The sequence below is a fragment of the Microcebus murinus genome, chromosome 10 (assembly GCF_040939455.1).
Source record: "Microcebus murinus isolate Inina chromosome 10, M.murinus_Inina_mat1.0, whole genome shotgun sequence".
NCBI classification, from domain to species: domain Eukaryota; kingdom Metazoa; phylum Chordata; class Mammalia; order Primates; family Cheirogaleidae; genus Microcebus; species Microcebus murinus.
Genome location: NC_134113.1, coordinates 19,997,571 through 20,020,013, shown reverse-complemented (window position 1 = coordinate 20,020,013; position 22,443 = coordinate 19,997,571). Strand labels below are relative to the sequence as shown.

Genomic DNA, 22,443 nt, shown 5'->3' with positions numbered 1-22,443 from the left:
TCTTTCAAAAAATCATTTTCTACTTTAGGTTCATTGCATTTCCATATAACTTTTAGAATTAGCTTTTCAATTTCCACAAAAAATTGATATTTTGATACTGGGTTGAATCAGTGAATCAATATGGGAAGATTAAAAACTTAATATCAAAGATTCCTGTCCATGAATGTCATTTAATTCTGTAATTTCTCTAAGTAATGTTGCATAAATTTCAATATCTAAGTTTTATATATTTTTAAAAATTTATCTCTATTTAATATTTTGATATAGTTTTACAAATAGTATTTTTTCTGTAATTTCAATTTTTAGTTGTTCATTGCTACTATATAGAAATATAATAGACTTTTGTGTATTGACTATATATCCTGTTTCTTACTAAACTCAATTACTAGTGCTACTAGCTTTTTTGTAGATTCCTTAAGATTTCCAGCATAGATGATTATAAATCAATACAATTTTTTTCTTTCTAATCTATATGAGTTTTATTTCTTTCTCTTGCCTTATTACACTGGCTAATAATTCCAGGATGATGTCGAATAGAAGTTGTAATATCAGACATCCATGCCTTATTCCTAACCTTGAGAGAAAAGTGTTTTGTTTTTCACCATTAAGCATTATAAAAACTGTAGCTTTTCATAGATGCTTCTTATTAAGTTGAAGAATTTTTCTTTTATTAGTTGGGATTGAGTATTTTTATCATGAATGAGTACTGAATTTTGTCCAAAGCTTTTAATTCTGCTTTTAAAAGATGGTTAATATTAAGTTATTAATATTAAGTTGATTCATTTTCAGATAATATGATGATCTTACATTCCAAGTACAAATAGCACTTCATCATAATGTATTATCTTTTTTAGATGTTGCTGTACTTAATTTGCTAAAATTTAGCATAGCAACAAATTAGGATTTTCGCATCTGTCTCTATGAAGGTTATTGTTCTGTAATTTTCTTTACTTCTAATGCCTTTTTGGTATTGAGGTAATGTTGACCTTACAGAGTGAGTTGGGAAATGTTCTTTCTTCTGGAAAGTACAAATGATATTATCTCTTTCTTAAATATTTGATAAAATTCACCAACAAAGCCACTTGGTCTGGAGTTTTTTTGGCACAGAGGCTTTTAATATAATTTTAATCTTTTTAATGGATATAGGACTCTTCAGTTTATATCTATTTCTTTTTGCTTTTGAAGGAGTCTATCATATCATCTCAATATGTGAATTTGTGAATTTATTGGCATAAATGTGTTCATAATATTTTCTTCTATTCTTTGTAATTTCTGTAGGATCTGTTATTATATCACGTTGCTTATTCCCAAAATTGGTAATTCATGTCTTCTCTCTTCCTGTCCATTCTTTCTAGAAGTTTATCAATCCTATTGATCTTTTAAAGAAACAGCTTTTGGTTTTAATGATGTTCTACTGTTTTTATGGGGTTTTTTATTAATTTGTTATCATATATTTTCTTCTTCAAGCTTATTTTGCATTTAATTTGCTCTCCTTTTTCTAATTTCTTAAGGTGAATGTCTAGTTACTGAGGTGAGACCTTTCTTATTTCACATATAAGAGTCTAATGCTGTATGTTTCCTATAAGCACTGCTTAGCTGTATCACCCAATTATGTTTTCATTTTTAATCAGTTCAAAATATTTTGAAAAGACTATACAGCAATTCCCTTTCATCCATGGTTTTGCTTTCCACCATTTCAGTTACCCACAGTCAACTGCAGTCCAAAAATATTAAATAGAAAATTCCAGAAATAAACAATTCATAATTTTTAAATTTTTCACTGCTGCTCTGAGTAGCATACAATGAAATCTCACACCATCCTTCTCCATCTGGCTCAGGACAGGAATCATGCCTCTTCAGTGTATCCATGTTGTATATATCACCTGCCCATTAGTCATTTAGTAGCTGTCTTGGTTATCAGGTCAACCTTGCAGTATTGCAGGGCTTGTGTTTAAGCAACCCTTATTTTACTTAATAATGTCGCCAAAGTGTAAAAGTAGTGGTGCGATTCAGATATGCCCAAGAGAAGCTAATAAGTGCTTTGTTTTAGTAAAAAGGTAAAGGTTCTCAACTTGAGAAGGAAAAGAAGAAAGAAAAAAAAATCACATGCTGAAGTTGCTAAGGTCTGTGGTAAGAATGAATATTTTATTTGTGAAATTATGAAGAAGGAAAAAGAAATTTGGTCGTAAGATATAAGGAGTTAGATACCAGCTGTGATTTCAGGCATCCAAGGAGGGTATTGAAATACATCCCCTGTGAATAAGGGGGGGCTGCTGTGTTTTCTGCTGTTAGTTGTAGTGTTCTGTAAATTTCATTTGGGTCTACTTGGTTGATTGTTTTGTTTAGGTTGTCTACATTCATATTAATTTCAACTATATTTGTGGATTTGTCTATTTTGCCATTCAGTTCTATTAGTTTTTGCTTCATGTCTTTTAAATTTATGATTGTTATATATTTTTGGTGAACACTTTCCTTTGTCATTATGAAATTTGCCTCTTTATTCCTAGAAATATTTCTTGTTCTTAAGTGTACTTTGTCTAACATTAATATTGCTATACCAATCTTTCTCGATTTAGGTTTGTATGGTATATCTTTTTCCTTCCTTTTACATTTAACCTATCTGTGTCTTTATATTTAAAGTAAGATTTTATAGACAGATAATAGTAGGGTCTTGCTTTTATATCTAATCGAAAAAAAACCTGTCTTTTCATCAGAATGTTTATAACACATTTAAGGTAATTATTAATATATTTCATTTAAATATGCCGTCTTTGTTTTGTACATGTCCCATCTGTCTCTGTCACCTTTTCCTTCTATTTCTGTCCCTTTTTAGATGAATTGGGTATTTTAATAATTTGATTTTATATCTACTCTTTACTTATTACCCATACCTCTTTATTTTAATATTGTTGTGGTTATTCAAGGATTAATAATATATACCTTTAATTTATCAAACTTACTTACAAATAATATAATATACTTCAAATGTAGTAAAGGACTGGAAAAAGATACAATTCATTTTCACCTTTTCTCCATTGTGTTATTATTGTCTTATATGTTACTATTTAATACGATTTTGTCATATATTTTAATTCTATTGTTGTCATATATTTATATATATATATATGTTATAAACCTCTCAATAATATTTTAGCTTTAAGCAGGTGATTATATATTAAGGAGATTAAAATAAAATTAAAAGCAAATTATTTTATGTTTACCCATGTAATTACTATTTTAAGTAATCTCCCTACCTTTTTCCATCTGTATCATTTCCTTCTACCTAAAGAACTTCCTCTGAAGCTGCTTATCATGCAGATCTGCTGGTGATGAATTTTTTCAGCTTTTTTGTTTTAAAAAATATCTTTATTTTACTTTCATTTTTGAAAGATATTGTTGCTGGATATAGAATTCTGGGATGTAGAAATCACTTTAATTTTTGAAAGATGTTGCTGGATATAGGATTCTACTTTTAATGCTTTAGAGTGGAGATCCTCAACCAGGAGTGATTTTTTGCCTCTTGGGAGACATTGAACAATGTTTAGAGACATTTTTGGTTGTCACAACCAGGAAGAAAGAGTGCTACTGGCATCTAGGTGTGGGTAAATTAGGCAGTAAAACATGATGGAGGCAAAGGCAGAAAAGGAGGAGGATAAAGCCTGCAAAACTCTGTCTTATAAGTAAAATTAATAATGCTTCCAATGTTGTGGTTTGCGATTGCTCTATGTAAGATCTGCAAGGGAAGTAATATACAGGTTACTTCATCTTCATGTGACGTCTCAGTGTCTACTTTCTCTATGGCAAAGTGTCTGTATTAGTTAAGATAAGGTTAAGCCACTGTCAAAGACCTAACATCATGCAATAACTTTTAAGAAACACATAAGTTAATTTCTTTCATATGTAAAAGTGTGAGGCCGTCCAGACTGGCAGGCAGCCCTGATCCACATAGTCATTCAGAGACACATGTTTCCATGAAAGTGCTATTTGTCATAATCTTCATGGTCTCACTGGGTCACCTGGGTTCTACCCTTCCAGCAGGGGAAAGAGGATGTAGAAAAAGCAACCACCCAGTGTTTGAGAAGAAGTCAGCAGGCAAGTACTACATATCACTTCACTTCTGCTCATACTCCACTGGTGAGACCTGTCCTTTGGCCACATCTAACTGCAAGAGTATCTGGGAAATACAGTATGGATAGGCAGCGATGTTCTCAGCAACAATCCTTTTACTGTGGTCGAAGGCAAGAATGAATTTTAGAGGACAGTTGATAGTCCTGCCGTAGGGTTCAGGCAACCAAATAACGGGTGTGGTAGTTGGAACAGAATCATACTTTTATTGCAAGACAACAGAGAAGCATAGTAAGTTTCAAACCTTGATATTATTAAGTCATTGTTTATTTAACTGGCACTGATGCATAAAGCATTCAAAAGATATAGCTACATGTTCTTCAAACTTGTACCTTAATTTCTTATAAAGTTGTGAAAATATTTAGAAAGTTGAGAAAAGAGTAATTTGCCACATTTGCTTTCACTCTCAGAAGAGCATTTCATTTGTACATTTACTGAACCTCTGTGGGTGCCAGTCACTGTGCTACACTCTCGGAGTATAAAGACAGCTAAGATACAGCCCGTATTCCCAAGGAGCCCACAGCTAGTGGTAGAGATGATCAAATTTCTGGTGTCTATTGTTTATTTATTTCTTTGTTTGTTTAATGTTTCTTTGTTTCTTAATTTGTTTAATGCTGAATGGTGTGATCAGAGCCAACCTAGCTCTGTGCTAGGTTTGCACAACTCAGCATGGGCACAGAGAGAGAAGGTTCAAAGGGAGTAGTTACAGAACATATAGGGCTAAATCTGGAGGTGAGAGTAGGAGTTGACCAGATGGACCCAAATAGGGAAAAAACATTACAAGCCAAGGAAATAGTGTGGGTAAAACTGAGAATGTATGAAGCAGCTCACATGTGAAACTGCCAGTGATTTACCCTGGAGGTGAGGGTGCAAGTCAGGACAGGGAGAGTTGGGCACACACAGGTTCATTTAGGGCCTTGCATCCTCATCCTGAGCTGGTGACAGGGATTTTATTCTATAGATGATGTGGTTGCACTGATTCCCAGGGTACCTGGTTGGATCTGGATTTAGATAAATCATTAGCAAGATACAAAGATAGATTGGAATCTAAGAAGTTCAAATGTTAGCAATAAGGTCAAGCCTTCTGATGCTTCAAGTGGGAAAATTCTTGCAGAAAGAGTTCCACATACAAAAAAAAAAAAAAACTTGGCAAAACTCTAAGGAATTTTATCTTTTGAAAATCAATCCATAAAAGAAATATACTTTTTAAATCAAACTTATCATAGTTCTGGTATAGAAGAAAGATATATATAACATAAAGATATATATATATATAACAAATGTATATATAGCATAAGCCATCTTTGAAGGAGACAAAGAAGAAAGTGTGAGCTTATAACGTAAGGCGGCGTATAACTAGGCACACTCAAAGGGCAAGGGGCTCCCAGGGCTGTGGGTATTTAGGGAAGGGAATTTAAATCATGGAATTGGAGCTTTGCCTAGAAAAGAAATGAACTATCTCACTTTGATTACATTTCATAGGTAGAGATAGAAACAGATTCTTCTTCCTCAAATGAATGGGTATTTTCACACAAAAACACTATAAGAGAATGGCAAATGCATAAGCAACTAATGTCTTCTTCTCATCCTCCCAAGTTCTAGAATTAGAGAGAGAAGAGGATTGTTAGCCAAAGAAGGAAGTGTTAGGGTTCGAATATGTATGTCCCTTATTTGTTGAAATTCTACCTATCCCTCAAGGTAATGGTATTGAAGAAGAGGGGCCTTGCAGAGGTACTTAAGCCAGAGTCCTTGTGATTGAATTAGTGGCCTTATTAGAGACCCCAAAGAGCTAGCTAGCCCCTTCCACCATGTAAGGGCACAGCTGGGAGGTGCCATCTATGAACTAGAAAGCGACCTCTCACCAGACACCAAATCTGCTGATGCCTTGATCTTGGACTTCCCATCCTCCAGAGCCATGAGAAATAAATTTATATTGTTTACAAGCTACCCAGTTAATTATATATTGTTGTAGCAGCCTGAATAGGTTAAAACAGGGAATTAATGGTTACAGTCTCTCTCTCCTCCAGGTGGGGGTCAGCACATACTGAGGAGGAAAAAGGTGATGGAATAATTTGACAGCCACTGGCTCATCTTAGAAGTTAGTTCCTTCAGACAAGGACCACAGACGAGTTGGTAGGACTTAATGAGAGCAGCAAGTGCCAGTAATATAGATTAGATATATATCCTGTGGACTGAGGCTGCCCCCAAATTCCTCCACACACATTCAAGGACTGGGCTTCTTGTCTCCTCAAGGCTGACGACCCTCTAGAGACCAAAGAGAGAAAGTCTTTATAAGGTAGCATTTGCTTGAGGGGCCAGAGGACCTAGTAAAGGAATTGTACCAGGGACACTGCGCAAAGATAAGATAATTTGATGAGGCAGAGGGCAACAAAGGCCCGCTTGCAAGATTGACCCTTAGTTAACATCTGGGAACTTGGATTTCAGGAAAGTTTCCACCACTCTAATGGCTGAGAGTAACTCATTGTGCATAAACTACATACATAAACAGCATGATTTATGCTTTCCTTCTGGGACTCTGGAATTTTAGTACGTGCTAGGCAGAGGGTACCTGTGTGACGAGCCCCCAGTAAAAACCCTGGGCACTGAGTTTTTAGTGAGCTTCCCTGTTAGACAACATTTCATGTGTGTTGGCACAACTCGTTGTGGAGGAGTGAAGAACATCCTGTGTGACTCCACTGGAAAAAGGACTGTTGGAAGCTTGTGCCTGTTTCCTGCAGACTTCGCCCCGTGTGCCTTTTCTCTTTGCGGCCTGTCACTATAATAAATCTTAGTCATCAGTACAACTATATTCTGAGTCCTGTGAATCTTCCTAGTGAATCACCAAACCTGGGGATGGGCTTGGGGATCCCTGAGACAGCAAGACTCGCAGGAAGGACTCCGGTAGAAACTGGCTGCTCAGTGCTAGCACTTCTGTAACCCCCAACACGTATATTTATTTTAATTTCCGTCTTCCAGAATTAAACACTTGATTGTGTTCATTGTATCTTTCTTAACAACTGTAACTATTCTAAATTTTTCAGATTTTAGAAAGGTATTAAACAGACCGCATATTATGAAATGTCCCAGCAGGTCTGGGGAAGGACTCATACTCAAATATATTAATATGGCTGCTTTTGACGCATGAGCAGTCTCACTAAGTGGAATAAATGGAGACCCTAAGGAGCCTCACATCAGTCCAGGTCAGAGCTCGCCACCAGATGAGTTTATGCCAAACTTAGAGAAAAAAATTTAGAATTTTTAAAGCATTTAAACATTTAGCGTTTCAGGTAAGAGAGTATGCTTATCAGGAAATTAAGGATTAGAAAAGTGAATTAATTTGCCAACAGTAGCACCACTTGTATTCGAGTTGAATTTCAAATTTAGGACTGTCTAGGCCACATGCCAGAGAACTTTTATCTATTGCTTTAGAGTATCTCTCTAGTTACTTTTAAAATTGTGCCTTCAATGTCCAAATAGTACTAATGAGGAAGTAGTGTGAAAATAAGGGGGAATAGAGAAAAAGAAAGTAATTATCTTTCTTTGGAATGGGCGTTTGGGCATTTGCATTTCCCCATGGAACTTATCCCAAATATACGACATATTTTTGCCTTCTGTAAGTCTAACTGCACATCAAGGCCCCTAAGAGATAGATCCACCAGTTCTCTCTCCTGGGGTGTCTCTGCGATGTCTCTGGCTGCTGTCATCCCCAAAAGGAGCGTGTGCGTGTCTGTGTGTCCCTTCATTGTGCCTTCCAAGGCAGCAGGAGTGTGTCTTATTTTTTCTCTCTCTCTTTTAGTGCATAATGCTCAATAATTCATTTAAGTAGATTTTTTTTAATTAAATTGAATAGAAAGTTATTTTGGTTGAATGAAGATAACTCCAAGATTTCTCTGGGTGGGAAGGCCAGCTAGCTCACACTTCCTGGAAAAAGTTCATAATAGACACGTTTGCCTTCACTGTGGCAACAAAAGAGATGGTTTGGAGAAAAAGAGGAGCAACAGGACTCCTACCAATAAAATATCTTCCTTCCATAAGATAGCAAAATATATTTTACACAGGTATTTGCTGTGAGCAGGATTTGGGGAACAAGAAGTCACTACCAATCAGACATGTCTGAACTGCTAAGTTTTGTTTTTGCTTTTCTACCCCTTCCTGCTCCTTGCTTTTAAAAATGGATGCTCTATCAGTTAGAAAGATGTTTGTAACCCAGTTCCCTGTGTTCTTACATCCTAGGAGCTTTGTTATTCTAATAAGTCTGTTCTGCCTCCACTTGCAAACCAGCTTAATTTAATTCTAAATGAAATCTCTCATTTTTTATTATGTTCGATGCAAGCTTAGTAATTCTCAGAAAATGGTCCTTGTTAAATGAAGTTTAGCTAGAAATTCTGATATTCTGGGATGCTTACACAAACAGCTGTCATTCTTTGCAATGGCTTCATTATTCAGTGACACAGTTAATAGCGTTGTTTTACTTTTACTCGAAATTGTCTTTGTCTTTCTCTGCTTGTTCCAGCAACAGTTTTCCTGGAGTTCTGGAAAAGACGGCGAGCCGTAATTGCGTATGACTGGGATTTGATAGACTGGGAAGAAGAGGAGGTTTGTATCACTTACCTGCGAATTTTTTAGAAAGCAAATCACCAAGAAGTACACAATTCCCTTGAATCATCACTCTCAGCTCCGGGACAGAAGTCCCGTTTACTCATAAAGCATTTTCAATACTTGCCTTTGTAGGAAATTTCAAGTAGTATAAGAAGGGACTGGCAAAAAAAAAAATTTTTTTAAGCACTTTGATTCCTTCATGGAATAAAATTCTATGAGTAAGTGAAGGATTTCACTTGTGAGTAGAGAACCCAAAAGAATTGGTAAGATGTTTTTTAGTTTTCTTAAATGTCATCCATTTTCTTTACTTCAGCAGAAAAAGGGCATTAGTTTTACATCTCTAGGCACATGGAAGACGACCTTCTAAGAAAATTGCTTTAAGGAAACATTTCTGTGAGCACCTCAGTACCCAGGACACTGCCCAGGTGTGCACAGCTCTGAAGTGTCGCATCAGGTGGCAAATGCTGAGGAGAAACCACTCCTAAGCAGCTACCTTTGGGGATGTGGCTAAAGGTGGGGCCGGCTCTAGGTGAAACTGCCAAGACAAACGTGGTCTCTGAGACGTCACCTTCTCAGCACATTCACCAGTGCTATCATTCTCCTCTTACCCTCTTCTTGACCAATCCACTGTGCTCTTTCCTGACCTCTATCTGGTTTTAACACTCTCTCCTTGCCCCTTTCCTGTCAGAAGTCTCAAGTACCCAGCGGGGCATGGTCACCACATTGTCCCATCAGACCTTGCTTTCCCTTGATGTTGGTCCAGGCCTCAGCTCCCCTCTCCTCCCTGTCATTCCTCATCTCTTACCTCTCCTGAGTCTCGTACCTCAGAGCCTCACGATGCCACCAGTCAGATAAACCCATCATAGACATGTGATGTGACAATGGAAATTAATGTGTGTTTTCCTTACAGGAAACATATATGTGTATCTTTATATACTAAAAGGAATCTTCTAGAAATATGAATATTGAGAATTTTAGCACTGGGAGGCTTGGTGGGAGAAGTAATTTTGAGAGGCTTTTTTGTTTGTTTGTTTGTTTCCTTCAAATCACACCTCTAGTTCTCAGTTTGGGATTCATTGTGGAACTGCCTTACTTCTAGCCCATGGCTCCCAGCTTATTGTGCAGAAAAGCCTGGACTCACTGCATACCTTCTTCTGGGATAACCTAGTACATTATTTTGCTAGGGCATCCATAACAAAGTACCACAGACTGCATAACTTAAACAATAGAAATTTGTGTGCTCACCATTCTGGAGGCTAGAAGTCCAAAATCAAGGTGTCAGCAGGGTGGGTTTCTTCTGAGGGCCACCATGGAGCAATCTGTTCCAGGCCTCCCTTCTTGGCTTATGGAGGACATCTTCTCCTGTGTCTTCACATTATTTTTCCTTTGTGTGTGTCTGTGTCCAAATTTCGTCTTCTCATAAAGATGCCAGTCATATTGGATTAGGATCCACCCTAATGACCTTACATCTTTAATTCTGTAAAGAACCTGTTTCCACATATGGTCACATTTTGAGGTACTGGGGGTTAGGACTTCAACTTATGAATTTGGGGGACATGATACAATTCAGCTTATGACACCAAGGAGCACAGACCTGGCTGCATGACTAGCCTCCGTTTTTGATTGGCTAGCTCAAGGGCTCTTGATGACACTTATAAATTGAAGCCTAATAAATTGAAAGTTTCCCAAATAAATAAAACAGTCTAAGCCCACTCTGTTTATATCCTCAAGTATAACTACCTGAAATAAATGAAAGAGACAGAGCCTGCTTCTAGCTTCATCTCCTACCAATCCTACCCATGACCTGCCCTGAGGGAGATCTGGCACTTACACTGTGGCATGAGTCAGGCTAAACTGACACAGAGGCTGCCCGTCATGCTACTATGATGGCTGTGACCAAACTGTGCTCACTCTCCGTGACCTCTCTCCTGTCAGCTCTTTCTTAGTTATCTGTCAATACCTTCTTCCACGTCTCAAGTCTATCTGCATTGCTTTAACTCAATCTCCCTTCCACCAGAGTTTCCGCTTGTCCATCTCTTCCAAAACACTCAAATAAAACATATACTTAATTACCCAGAGCCACATCAGCGTGCCCTCGTGCTAATTACCTTTTCCTAATCCCCATAATTGCTTTTTAGTCAGAAGCTTTCACGTTTGGATGGGGCTCAGCTAAATAAGATAAAAGCTTGATTTAGAATTAGAGGAGCCTCGATTTTAGCTGGTTTTGAAAGGTGTTTACCTTATTTTCAATAACAGTTAAGAATACATTTAAAATCTATTGTTTAAAGATGAATGACTCCTGTGTGACCTTATCAAAAAGTAGATCCACCATGTTTTTAGTTACTTAAATCTAAAAATGCAAAAACAACAACAACAAAAAAAAAAACATTTGTAGGAGAAAACTAAGATTTATGCTGTTATTATAATTTGTAAAATATTTTCCTGTTCAGAAGCCTCCTTTGTCCTGGTGTCCATATCACTCTCTGGTAATAAAAGTAAAAGCTTATTAGTTGCTCCCAATCACTAAGGACAGAACATATGGTTGCTTTTAAAATTTTATTATCAGCTTCTTTCTTCAAGCTTAGTTTAGTAAGATAACAGAGAAACATAACTGTTAGTCTAAATCACATTGCTTTTGATGATAGTAAATCTTGATCTTCCATCTTTAGATTTTCTTCAAGTGGCCAATTTTCAAACATTTAAGCCTGGGGTGGCTGATTGATTAGCGTGACAGCTATTGACTCAGTTTTACACTGGGGTAAAATGATATATTCTTCTCTTATTGTGTGAACACCTCTTCAGTGCATAAAAATGTATCTGCTTCTCTTTTAGGAAGAAATCCGACCCCAGTTTGAAGCCAAGTATTCCAAGAAAGAGCGGATGAATCCCATTTCCGGAAAGCCAGAACCTTATCAAGCATTTGCAGATAAATGCAGCAGACTTATCGTTTCTGCATCTGGAATATTTTTTATGGTTTGAAAATTTTTTTAAAAAAAAATCCCTTTATTTGTTTCATAAAGTACAAACCTATAGCACAAAAACAACAATAATTGTATCAGGCATTTGCATAGTTCTATAAAACATTTTTCACTTTATGTTATTTAATCCTCATAATAGCTCTGTTTGGTGGTCAGGGATGGTATTGCCATGCCCATATTACAGATGGAGCAGCTGAGACTCCAAAAGGTTGTGGGGCTTGCCTACGGTCAGCCAGTAAGTGGCTAAGAGCTCAGGCCCTCTACTCCAATATGATGTTCTTGCCACTCGCCATGTTCCACTATGCCATGCTGAAAGGAACTGAAAATGTTCCACTATGCCATGCTAAAAGGAACTGAAAATTTGGGGTAGGATCTCCAGCAGTGTTTTTCCACCTTTTTCCCATGCCCATGCAGTAAGAAATGCATTCTCCGTCATAAGCCAGTATATGCTATGCAAGTAGATGTCAAAAACTGAATATAACTAAAACAATAGTCAGCTTTACAATATGCAATAAACTCTGGTTTTTCTGTTTTATTATGTCTATATTTTTACTACCAGATAAAATCTCCCAAAATTGATTTCCTGACTCACTAATGGTCTTACCAGTTTGAAAAACACTAACTTAGAGCTGAGTTGTCAGCTTTTCCTAAAAGGAAGTCATTTAGAGATGAACTTTGATACAATTAATTTCTAAATAAAACATATGCAAATTTTCCAGAAATGTCATTGTAGAACAATAAAGGATTGTTAGGACCCTTCTTTCTTTTTTCCAAAAGACAAATGGGTAAATACATGCCCAAAGCCATTGGAGTACAAAGAACAAAACTATGGCAAGCCCAGGCAGGCTACCCACTTCTGCCACTAAGAAAGCAGGGACATGGAAGGCTGCGCAGCTTGCCCAGAGTCCCTGGGCTCAGACCAAGGTTCAGATCCATACACTTCTGTAGATGTCACTTTGTAAGCAATTGTGTCATGCTTTGCCTTTTAAACACACATTTATATTTATTGTTTTGTTTCTCACATAAGACCCATAGACATAGATTAAGCTTTCCCTGATCTACAGATGGGAAACATGAAGCACAGGAGGCTGAAGCCATGGAGAAGACAGGCTTGCCCAAGGTCATGTTGCTGGGTAATAGCTGAGCCAGGACTCTGGTCTGTCCTCTGACTCTGAGTCCAGTGAGCTCTCCATCCTACCACATTACCACCCTTGTCTGAATTTTAGGACTGATTTTACCTGTCTCCTGATCAACAGCTCCAGGATTAAGTTCTAGGCAGGTTTTAATTTCTTTATTTGATTATTATCATGTTATTATTATTTTGGCCAGTTCTAGCTAGGGCTTATACCCAAGCTTTCAGAGCATATCACCCTTAGAAGTAAACAGGAAATAAAATTTGTACAAAACAAAGGAATACTTATGTGAAGAAAGGAATCTCCATGTCAGCAGAGGCCTTCCTGAGGCTTGGCGTTAGGATATAGCTTGTGATAATTAAGTGGGCTAAGATCTCTCCTCTTAACACGTATTAGGTAAATCACCTAGTGAAAGTCACAAAACTTCTTGGAGTCTCAGATTCGCATTACAATTGGCCCTTATTTATATTCAACCAACTGCAGATGCAAAAAATTTAGGAAAAAAAAAAGAATGATGTATCTGTATTAAACATATACAGACTTTTTTCTTGTCATTATTCCCTAAACAATATAGTAAAAACAATCATTTGCCTAGCATTTGACTGCATTAAGTATTATAAATCATCTAGTAATGATTTAAAGTATATAGGAGAGTGTGCATAGGTTATGCAAATGCTACACCATTTTATAAAAAAAGACTTGATCATCTGTGGATTTGGAGTATTTATAGAGGGTCCTGCAACCGATGCTTCATGAGGATACTGAGAGATGACTGCATTATATTTCATAGAGAAGATATGCTGTATTGTTCTCAAATATCATAAAATCTTCAGGGAAATATGCTTCAGTCTATGTGTCTATTCAATTAATAAGATACTAGATACACATCACATTGTTGGTCCATTCAGCAACAAATAACTGAGCACCTACTATGCACCTGCAATTATACTAAGGTGCTGCATACACCATGGTGAGCAAAACATACCATCCCTGCCCTCCTGGAGCTTACTTTCTAGTGGGGGAGATTGACGATAATCAAACAAATTGTGGGCCAGGCGTGATAGCTCATGCCTGTAATCCTAGCACTCTGGGAGGCCGAGGTGGGCGGATTGCTCAAGGTCAGGAATTCGAAACCAGCCTGAGCAAGAGCGAGACCCCATCTCTACTATAAATAGAAAGAAATTAATTGGCCAACTAATATATATACAAAAAATTAGCCGGGCATGGTGGCACATGCCTGTAGTCCCAGCTACTTGGGAGGCTGAGGCAGGAGGATTGCTTGAGCCCAGGAGTTTAAGGTTGCTGTGAGCTACGCTGACGCCACGGCACTCACTCTAGCCTGGGCAACAAAGCGAGACTCTGTCTCAAAAAAAAAAGAAAAAAAATTGTTAGAAATGATAAGTAGTATCCTGAAAGAAGATATACTCATGTGGTATAGGTACCATATTACAAAAAAGTAACAAATAATCTGGGGGTCATGAAAAACTTTATAAACTGGTGCTTCGGCTGAGAAGTGAAGAAGGATGAGTAGGTGTTAACTAGGCTGTGTGAGTGTCAGTGTGTGTGTGTTTAGCAAGAGATTGGGTGGGTAGTCCTGGTAGGCAAAGGAAATGGTCTTGAGGATTAAGGATGTTTAGCTCATTTGAAGCACTATGAGATGGTACGGGGTCCTCAGAGGGAAGGGCGAATGGTGCCCAACCAGGCTAGAGACAGCCATATGGGCCACAATATGAACTTTGCTTTTATCCTAGAGTAATAGGAAACCAATAAACAATTTCAAACAGAAGAACAGCATGATGAGATTTCCATAATAAATATTTATTCATCTGCTCAATCGAACATTTGACTTTAAAAAGTGTTACCCCATAGCTTACACAGATTCTCAACTTCCAAACTGTGATTTTCCTATGTGAATAACAAAGAAAATACAGGCAAGAGAAAGTATTAACCACCATGAAAAGTATGCATTTCGTTGTGGTGTCCTGAGCCAGTACCACCATGGCATTATTTCCTCTTCTCATCAGAGGATTTGCCAGGAATGTGAATCTTCTTCCTGAAACATTCCACCAAAGGGCTCACTGGGTCTCCTCTGTCTTCCTGCCAGATCTGCGTGGTGATCGCCGCCGTGTTCGGAATCGTCATTTACCGGGTGGTGACTGTCAGCACGTTTGCCGCCTTTAAGTGGGCGTTAATCAGGAATAACTCTCAGGTTGCAACCACAGGGACTGCCGTGTGCATCAACTTTTGTATCATTATGTTGCTGAACGTGGTAAGTGAGCTACAAGATAAGTAGCAAAATGGATCAAAATAGGTGGGCTGCCAGGGATAGTTTTCTTCTCTTGCTAAAGGGACCTGGCTTCAGAGAGGTGGGTCACTCGCGTAGCACTGATGTCCTGGCAGCAAAGTGCCTGGCATGAGATGCACTCAGCTCTGGGGGTTTAAAAGGCTCGATTCAAATCCAGGCTCTGGGATTTTTTTGCAGCATAAGATTGGACAAGACATACAATCTCTTTGGCCATTAGTTCCCTTATTTGTCCAGTAAGATCATACTGTATACCCCTTGGGGAAATTTAGAGAAAGAATGTATTTAGAACACCCAGCTCAGAGCCTGTGACATAGGTTGGCAATGTTGTTTCCTGTTCCCTTTTGATTCTGAATGGTGGCAAGGTAGGTAGTAACCAAAGCATTCCTTGAGAATTCCATGCAAGGAAACTATCAAGGCGGTAAAATATATTTCAGCCCAGATCTTTCCCCCAACTCCAAACACATATGTCAAACTGCCTACACTAACACTTTCAACCCCAAATTCTCCATCTGCCCTACAGAATTGGCTCTTTCCACGGCCTCCCCCATTGGAGTTGCTCAGGTTAAAACCCTTCCATGGGTGGGGAAACCGTGGCCTTCTGATTTCAAGATTGTTCTTTTTTAAGCACCAAAGGTGGCAAGAAAAGTTTCATCTTTCTCTGCTGCACCCCTTTTCATAAAAGGATTTGTTCTGTAAAATTTTGATTCAGTCAAAAAGCCACATTTAAGGAACTAGAAGGCCACTCATGGCCTTAAGGCCACCAGTCCCTGGTCCGGGTCCCCAGCCTCTCTTACCTGGATTACTGCAGGGGCTTCCTGACTGGTCTCGCAGCTGCCATGGTGTAGGCTCAGTGCGGAAGCCGGAGCTTCTCACGGGGAGTAGCTTGCATCACTCCTCTGTTCACAAGGCGCAGTGGCTTTCATCTCCCTCGGAGTAAACATACGTTGCCCATACGTTTTCTGCTTACATTACAAAGCACCTACTATGTGCTAGGAGCCAAGCAACAGGACATTTTACACGTTTTATCTCACAAAGTATTTCAGGGTGGCCAGAATGGATGATGTAGAGTATACACACTGAAGCTAACAAGTATTAATCTTAGGAATGCCTTTATGTTTATTGTCATTTATTTGTTTTTATTTTTTTAAGGTTACGTATATTGCCCATGCCCCCCCTCATCCCTTGAGACAGAGCCTCAAGCGTGTCCATCCCCCAAACGTTGTGCATCTCACTCATTGTGTTTGTATATACCCATCCCCTCCTCCTCCCCTCCCACCTGCCCAACACCCGATAAGTGTTATTCCTATATGGCCACTGAGGTGTTGATTCGTTAATACCAATTTGCTGGTGAGTACATGTGGTGCTTGTTTTTCCATTCTTGAGATACTTCACCTAGTAGAATGGGTTCCAGCTCTATCCAGGAAAATACAAGAGGTGCTATATCACCATTGTTTCTTAAAGCTGAATAGTACTCCATGGTATACATATACCACATTTTATTAATCCACTAATGAATTGATGGGCACTTGGGTTGTTTCCACAACTTTGCAATTGTGAATTGTGCTGCTATAAACATTCGAGTGCAGGTGTCTTTTTCATAAAGTGACTTTTGATCTTTTGGGTAGATGCCCCGTAATGGGATTGCTGGATCAAATTGTAGATCTACTTGTATCACTTTAAGGTATCTCCATATTGCTTTCCACAGAGGTTGAACTAGTTTGCAGTCCTACCAGCAGTGTAGGAGTGTTCCTATCTCTCCGCATCCATGTCAGCATTTATTGTTTGGGGACTTTTTGATAAAGGCCATTTTCACTGGAGTTAAGTAATATCTCATTGTGGTTTTGATTTGCATTTCCCTGATGATTAGAGATGTTGAGCATTTTTTCATATGTTTGTTGGCCATTATTCTTTCTTCTTTTGAGAAGTTTCTGTTCATGTCCTTTGCCCATTTTTTGATAGGGTTGTTTGGTTTTTTTCTTGCTGATTTTCCTGAATTCTAAATAGATTCTAGTTATCAGCCCTTTATCAGATGTGCAGCTTGCGAAAATTTTCTCCCATTCTGATTTCCCAGCCAACATCAAACTAGAATGACATAAGGTTGCAGAGGCAAGTATACTGACGAGAACAGGAAATGGCAAGCCACAGCAAGGAGAAGGAAAGAAAAGAAAAAGCATCATAAGAACTCAAAAAGCAGCGTCAGCCAGGACCCTTTTGTGCGGGGGGCCAATTGCCTCACGCTCTTCAGCCGTCTCTGATGACATCTCATTCCAGCACACACATTTACTTGCTTGTCCTATGCCCTGAAGCTTCGCAGGTTCCGTTATGAGGGCGACCAAGTGTGTAATATAGTTTGAAATGGTTTTCATCAGAGTATCTAAAATAAAAATTTTAAAAGTCCTTAGAAAGAAAATTTCAGCGTATGGATGACAGACTAATGACTACAATGTGGCTTTGACCAGTTCAGAACTAAACTCTCCTAGCTTCTGAAATTATTCTACTTAAGATATTTTCATGATCCAATAATACAGATTTTTTTACAGCTATCTAAATTGTTTTCAACTACTTAAAATTTTGATAATACTGATCTTGTAAAATAAAATCACCACATAGACATTATTTATTAATACTTTTTTATTAATTCAATATAAAAACCTTGAGAGCTAGATTAGTTTTTAATTTGTATTCATTAAAGTCTAATTTTTAAATAATATAATTATTATAAGGCACCTATTCTGTTTCTGACTTTCTGCTACATTTGTCCAGTCCTAACTGAAGAAGCAGATCTATAAGGGATGCATACTTTCTGGATTTGATGATGTATATTTGATGATATATATGTAGCATGTACTTTAAAACTAGAATTCATATTATTTTACGAAACTTCTTTAGATCCTAACAAAATATTATTATGCCTCTTAGTGACTAGTTGAGGGATACTTAGTAGTTTACATTTTATTTCCTGTCTTGAAAAGTAAATATATCAAAAATAGAGTGAATAGGAGTAAATAGGATGGATTTTCTTGCTACTAATAATACTGTCTCAATTCTGTTCTGCTTCACTAGTGATCAAAGAGCATCTCAGCATGGTGGTTGCAAGCTAAATAGGCCAGCAAAGGACATATCCCAGGAGGAGACTAAAAAGTTCTGACTGTCCTTTATATCCAGCCATACCCACATGAATCAGATATTTAATTATATTGTAAACAGTGAAAACCACAATCTCTTCTTCCAGAAAGAAGTAAGCCAGAAAATATGACTTACATCAGAACGAGGTCACATACGTCAATCAGGCTGACAAGATAAAATTAGGAGTACACATAGCTTCTTTTTGTATGTGTCCGTAAGATCAGAATGCTTTCTGTCAGTCACAGATGTTAACAATCAGAATTTGTGTCATCCAGTTTAGAAATGTTGACTTGCAGCTGCTCTTATCAGAACAAACCATCCCTGGTTTCTATCTCAACTGCCTAATGAGATATCAGACTTTTCCCAAAAACCACTCATCTGATCCCTTAGCTGCCAGGAGCCCCTCTGAGCATGTGCCCTTCTCTGCCGTGTCCTGTCCAGAGTGTCACTGTCAACACCCTCGTATCCTCAACATGTCTATCAGGTATTCACTGACACCACGGATCCCCGCTGTACCCCATACACTTGACCTTATTTTTCAAGAAGTTAATATTAATCACATGTTGACTCTAATGTTGTTCCTTTTTTAAATTTCAATTTTTTCAGTGTTCATACCCAATTAACAACGGCATATCATCAGATCCCAGGACCTTTTAGACAAGTGTGCAAAATGAGACACTTTGACAAATATATGTCAACGTGCAAGATATGAAAGATAAACTAGTTACTCAAGAATTGTGTGCTTGAGAAAGATAGTCTCATGAGTCAAATCTAATTGTCATTGATAATTATACCATTGAATAATTTTCATGTTATAGTGCATTTGGAGTATTAAAATATGTTTGATTGGAACATCTGTTCTAAACTGTTGTTTACCAGGATTTTGTTTTTATGATCAAATGGGTATGACTCGTCTGTACCACAGGGTTTCTCATTGAAAGTTACACCAATCTCCTTTAACACTGGACTCCAATAGTCTGAGGTTTCTATGTACAAGATTTGATGCTATGGCCATATTAATTGTATTTTAATATGGCAAACCACAGTCATTGCTGAAAGTTTGGAGTGATACAATCTGAGATTTTGCCTGTTTCAGTAGCTAGCAGAAATCTCAGATAAGAGAATTCTCAGATAAGAGAATTCAAAAATTTAGAAGGACCTCAAGGCCAGTGAGTTCAATACCTACCTACTTATAGGAAAAGCAGTAGAAGAAGAGGTGAGGTAATTCAACTTGCCCAAGTCCTAGATGATATAGCTATAATTCCAGCCTGGGGAATTTTAACCAGTGTGTTTTCACTACTTTATTTATTTTTTTTTTAATGAGGCAGAGTCTTGCTCTGCAGCCCTGGCTAGAGTGCAGTAGCATCATCATAGCTCACTACAACCTCAAACTCTGAGCTCAAGCCATCCTCCTGCCTCAGCCTCCCAAGTAGCTGGGACTATAGGTGCATGCTGCTGCACTCCGCTATTTTTTTCTATTTTTGGTAGAGGTCTCACTCTTGCTCAGGCTGGTCTCAAACTCCCGAGCTCAAGCGATCCTCCCGCCTTGGCCTCCCAGAGTGCTGGGACTGCAGGGGTGAACCACCACGCCTGGCCTATTTTCACTACTTTGTAATTTTCATAATGTTCGACTCTATTAAACTATTTTTCCTTTTCCTTTTCATTTATCATCTTTCATTTTAGAAAAAGCTTTCTCTCAGTTTATGCCCTCTCTAGGGACTCTCTGAGAGCTGAGTTTGCTCTAAACTATACCTTCTGAACCTTGGCATGTACACATGTGGACACACGTACACACACACACACACACACACACACACACACACCCTTAATTCCCTCAGGACCACCCATTTACCAGATGACTGGGTGAGTTAAGGATGTGTGAGTTAAAGATGTGTCAAGTGCACTAATGGAAAAGCAGAGTAGTATAAGCTCTGGGGGTTTCAATAATGTTTAATCACCCCAGTGTATATGAATGCTGTAATCTAGAATGTACAGCAATCCATAAACAATAGGATTGCAGAATCTCATCGTTGGAAGTGGTCTTAGAGATTTTACATTCAGGATATCAAGGCACAGGAATGTCGTGACTTGCCCAGTGTTACTTAGAAAGCTGGTAATTAGTGGCAGCTAGCTTTGTTGACACAGAATTGTTCACCTAAAAATAAGAAGAGAGATTTAAAAACTAATTAAATGGGACCTTGTACATTTCTTTCTTATCTTGAAAGGGCACAGTTATACACAGTGTTTTCATTGTTTGAGCAATGGATGGTTAATGAAATTATTTTCACTCATGATTTGATTACCTATTTCCTTTATAATCATAGATTTTAGAACATCTACAGTTCATTTGTTAAATATATAAAATTTCTTTTACAGCTCTATGAAAAAGTTGCGCTGCTTCTGACAAATTTAGGTAAGTGGAACCTTTTTTATTTCACAGTATAGTACTGTGGTCTAGAAAGTATGTTTCAAAGCTTTCTTTCTCAAATACTGCTGAAAAAAAATATTCACTTTATTTTAAATTGTGTACAACCGTTTTTCTTTGCCCTCAACAGAACATTTTAAGTATGTCTAGTAATTGGAGGATCTTTTCTACCTAAAACTTTAAAACCTGTCACAAATATTATCTGTCATGAGTTAGAGTAATTAAGTTTTCTCTTCATACACAAAAAGATAACATCACATAAGTACCTATGTATAAAGTGTCCAGTATCATTTAGATAAGTGTTCCTTTGCTATTGCCTATAATTTTAATACAATAAAATTTAAAATGTGTTTAATTTTCAGCCAGGAATGGTGGCTCATGCCTGCAGTCCCAGCTACTTGGGAAGCTGAGGCAGGAGCATTGTTTGAGCCCAGGAGTTTGAGACTAGCCTGGGTGATATAGTGAGACCATATCTCAAAAATATATATATATATTAAGTTTTCGATGCTATAAAAAATCATAGCAAATTTTGCTTTGAAGACTAGGAGCCTTTTATCAGGAATATAGGCAGCCAAACCATCACTGATATTTGTAGAAATAGCATTAATCTGGACAAATCACCCTAAGAATATTTCTCTGACCCCATAAAGCACCTTAACAATCTGGTAGCCAGCAATGAGTTATACATTTACCATATTTTTCAAGATAAAGATTTTGTCCCAGTTTTATTAACAAGGTATTAGTCATTGTGCTCTATGCAGTTTGAGAAAATTACATGTTCCCACATATAAATTGCTTTAATGCATTCCATGTATAGCTTGTTCAGAGGGGCAAAAAAATCACAAAAGTCCTTTTATTTATAATAATCACTATAAGAATAGATACTATTTATTGAACCTTTCTATGCGCCAGATATAGAGCTAGGCATTTTACATTATCTCTTTTAATGTCATTGAAATCTTCCATTGCCAGCACTTCTGGCCCAAAAAGATAGAAGTTTATGTTTATGGACGAAGTAAGTGCCCATTGGTAGATTGCGTTCAGTGGCACTTTGGTGCAGACTGGCAAAAATGCCACTGGAGATTCAGTCCTGGCCCACTCATGCTTCGAACACCTGGGAACCCTGTGGCCAGCAACCCAGGAGACCATTCCATGTAACCAGAGGGTCGGCAGCAGAAGCGAAATGAAGCTAAAACCCTTTAAGAATCCTTCGCCTTTTCTGCCCCCAACAGCAGGACCACCTTGTTTTGAAGCTGACATCTAAACCATTTTAAATCAGATTCTCTCCCTTCCCTTCTCAGATATGTTCCCAGAAAGTATGTTGAGTCATAATTCACAGAAAAGGAATTGGTGGGGTGAAGTGTTAATTGAGCGATTAGAAGCTCAGGGCAAATGGAAACAGAGAAAATGCTGTCCCATTCAATGCATTTTCTTAGACATTGTTTGAGGTGAGCATGCAGCTCCCGGGGAAGGATAAGTGCATTTAGCATGAGATTTCTAGCTGGAGGTTTGATCTTGAGGGCAGACAGATCCATGCTTTGGTTTACATCACAATGTCCAAATGCTTTATGGAAGTTGAAATACAAGGAGACAAGAATTGGCCTCTGACTGAGGTCAGGAAATCATAAGGCACAGATGGTGATGTGCAGTAAAAGCCCTGAACATGAGGTCATCTGTGTGGAATTTGTGAGTGAGGATGGAAGATGGTGGGTGAGGATATAGGCGCAGGATCAGATACTGCCAGCATCTGTG

At 38.0% G+C, this 22,443-nt stretch overlaps 1 protein-coding gene across 5 annotated transcripts in view; it reads left to right on the top strand.

Annotated features, from left to right (window-relative positions):
• The window catches only part of ANO4 (anoctamin 4), a 276,016-nt gene that overhangs the window by 225,019 nt on the left and 28,554 nt on the right, over positions 1-22,443 (top strand). For all 5 annotated transcript variants that reach the window (XR_012921397.1, XM_076007082.1, XM_076007081.1 and 2 more), the window contains 4 exons: positions 8,639-8,721; positions 11,557-11,697; positions 14,940-15,104; positions 20,643-20,679. Coding sequence is in view for 4 of the 5 variants with exons in the window: in XM_076007082.1 (XP_075863197.1) it covers positions 8,639-8,721; positions 11,557-11,697; positions 14,940-15,104; positions 20,643-20,679 (426 nt within the window). In the remaining variant the exon portion in view is untranslated. The remainder of the gene's footprint in view (positions 1-8,638; positions 8,722-11,556; positions 11,698-14,939; positions 15,105-20,642; positions 20,680-22,443) is intronic.